The sequence below is a fragment of the Asparagus officinalis genome, chromosome 7 (genome assembly GCF_001876935.1).
Source record: "Asparagus officinalis chromosome 7, Aspof.V1, whole genome shotgun sequence".
NCBI lineage: Eukaryota > Viridiplantae > Streptophyta > Magnoliopsida > Asparagales > Asparagaceae > Asparagus > Asparagus officinalis.
The window spans coordinates 12,229,485-12,231,610 of NC_033800.1; the positions used below are offsets into that span (position 1 = coordinate 12,229,485).

At 37.0% G+C, this 2,126-nt stretch overlaps 1 protein-coding gene across 1 annotated transcript in view; it reads left to right on the forward strand.

Annotated features, from left to right (window-relative positions):
* The window catches only part of LOC109850024, a 37,593-nt gene that overhangs the window by 24,445 nt on the left and 11,022 nt on the right, over positions 1–2,126 (forward strand). The window contains 2 exon segments of the mRNA XM_020419920.1: positions 1–115; positions 194–268. The exon segment at positions 1–115 is cut by the window's left edge and continues 83 nt beyond it. Of these exon segments, the coding sequence (XP_020275509.1) occupies positions 1–115; positions 194–268 (190 nt within the window).

Below are 2,126 nucleotides of genomic sequence, written 5' to 3' on the forward strand. Positions count from 1 at the left end.
GAGGACATATTTAAGATGAAAGCTTATTGTCATATATTTACTTTTTACTTCTTTCTGTTGCTTGCAGGATGCTGAAATTCTAATACCGATATTGCCATCTCTATCAAAGGAAGAGGTTGTTATTCCCTCACTCCCTCCTCCTCACCCCTCCCCACAATATCTAAGTAATAATGGATTGTCCACTGTCTGGTAGGTCCTTGCCGTTTTTCCACAACTTGTCAATCTTCCTATGGAGAAATTCCAAGCTGCACTCATTCGTCTGTTGCAGGTATTCCTTTTTGTGATGTCGCATCTTCATAAATTTCTATATGATTCCTTTATTGCGTTGCAGCTCTGTTTTTAATTTTATTTTATCTCTTTCCGGTGCGTTAACATCAAGCTGTGACAATAGAGTTCTCATTCAATTCAGTTGAGTGAACATTGTTTTGTCAAAATGTTAAACTGCATGAAGAAATTTGTTGGGTTGTAGCCTGTGTAATGTTTTCCAGTACAACATGATATCGGAGTGAGGTTCCTAACCTTGGAGAATCTCTTTTCTTAAGTCTAAAACTCAAGACCACTGAGGGGGACTGCCGGCTCAAATATCTATTTTTGTTCCCTTGACAATATTGTCACCTACAAACCTCTCCTCTAAACCTCTCCAAAACTGCAACAAGAAAAACTGTTTACTCTTCCACCCAAACCCCTCCTAAAAAAATTGAAGCCTTCTCAAACAAGCCCCTACACCTTTGTAGTCCGCTAGGTTGAAATAAACTCTAGAAATCGACTCTTTCTTTGTTTCAAACCCCTGCCCAAGGGTAGTCTCACTTGTATTCATTTTTCAAACTCTCCCATTGTAATGTCTGCTATGGGTATCTAATTGAATATCATGCTTCAAATAAAAGAAAAAAAGAAAAGACAAGAAAACAAAAACAAAATACAAACTACAAAAAACAAAAAACAGATCAGAACAGAAAAAAGCAAAAGAAATTAGCAAAATCTCATATATATATCAGCTTCCTTTTATTTACTACTGCGGTTCTACTGTGGCCTTCTTCCTTCTAGCTGTCTTCATGCCTGAGAGTAAGAACCTACTACATGTCTTCATGTCTGAGACCCTACTACCTATCTTCATGTCTGAGATTTTACATGTCTTCATGTTTGAGATCCTACTATATATTTCCATATTTTATGTTTGAAACCTATTTCTCCCTATGTCTGAGATTGAAGATGTCCATGATGTTGTGTTGTCATTAATATTTTAAAATTGAACAACAAAGTCAAGCTGTGTTCTCATGCAAAAGGAAAACTGAAAATGATTGCTTCTGTTCAACCAATTTCCTTTGTGAAAGTTTTGACTTATACTGTTGCTCATAAAGTTGTTGAGGATTATCGATGAATAACTACTTAGTCAGGTAAGATTGTCATTTCTTTTGTTAGTTTGGTGCGTTAGATTGATGATATTTTTTTATAAGTGAGAATTTCAATTACCAGTAGAACTCTGTACAACTTCAAAGCAGGAATACCTTGGTACAATTTCAAGACTTTACAATTAATAAACTGCTCTAAGCAGTAGCTTGGGATCCTTAACATCTGCCTCCTAGCTAAAACATCAATCTGTACAGATTTAACAACAGAATCATGAAAGGTTTACTTTTGGACACTGAGACCACTTGCATTTCTCTTGATCCAAAGGTGATAGATGGTGCCAGGAAAACTATCCCCAGCGATCTTGCATTTAGCAGACCTCCCTCTAATTCTAGAACAAAACCAGGATATCTCATCTGTCCAATCCATCAATGGTCTAGGAATGTGCAACCATAGCAAGATAGCTGACCGAACTTGCTTAGAAACTGGGCATAATAAAAAGAGATACTCCAGGCTTCCATTATGTCGCTCGCATAGGACACCAACCTCATCTTGCACATTATGATGTTTAAGCAGTCTTCCCAGAGTCTGCACTCTCCCATGAGCTGACAACTAAGTGATAAAAGAATGCTTAGGCACATTAAGCACATTCCAACTGTAGAACGCCAATTAACACCACAATTAGTATCAAACAAACACAATAGTGATAGGCTTTAGATATTTTCACTAAGGCATTATTCAGGGAAATTTCCACTTCTAGTTAATTAGTGAGGCACGAT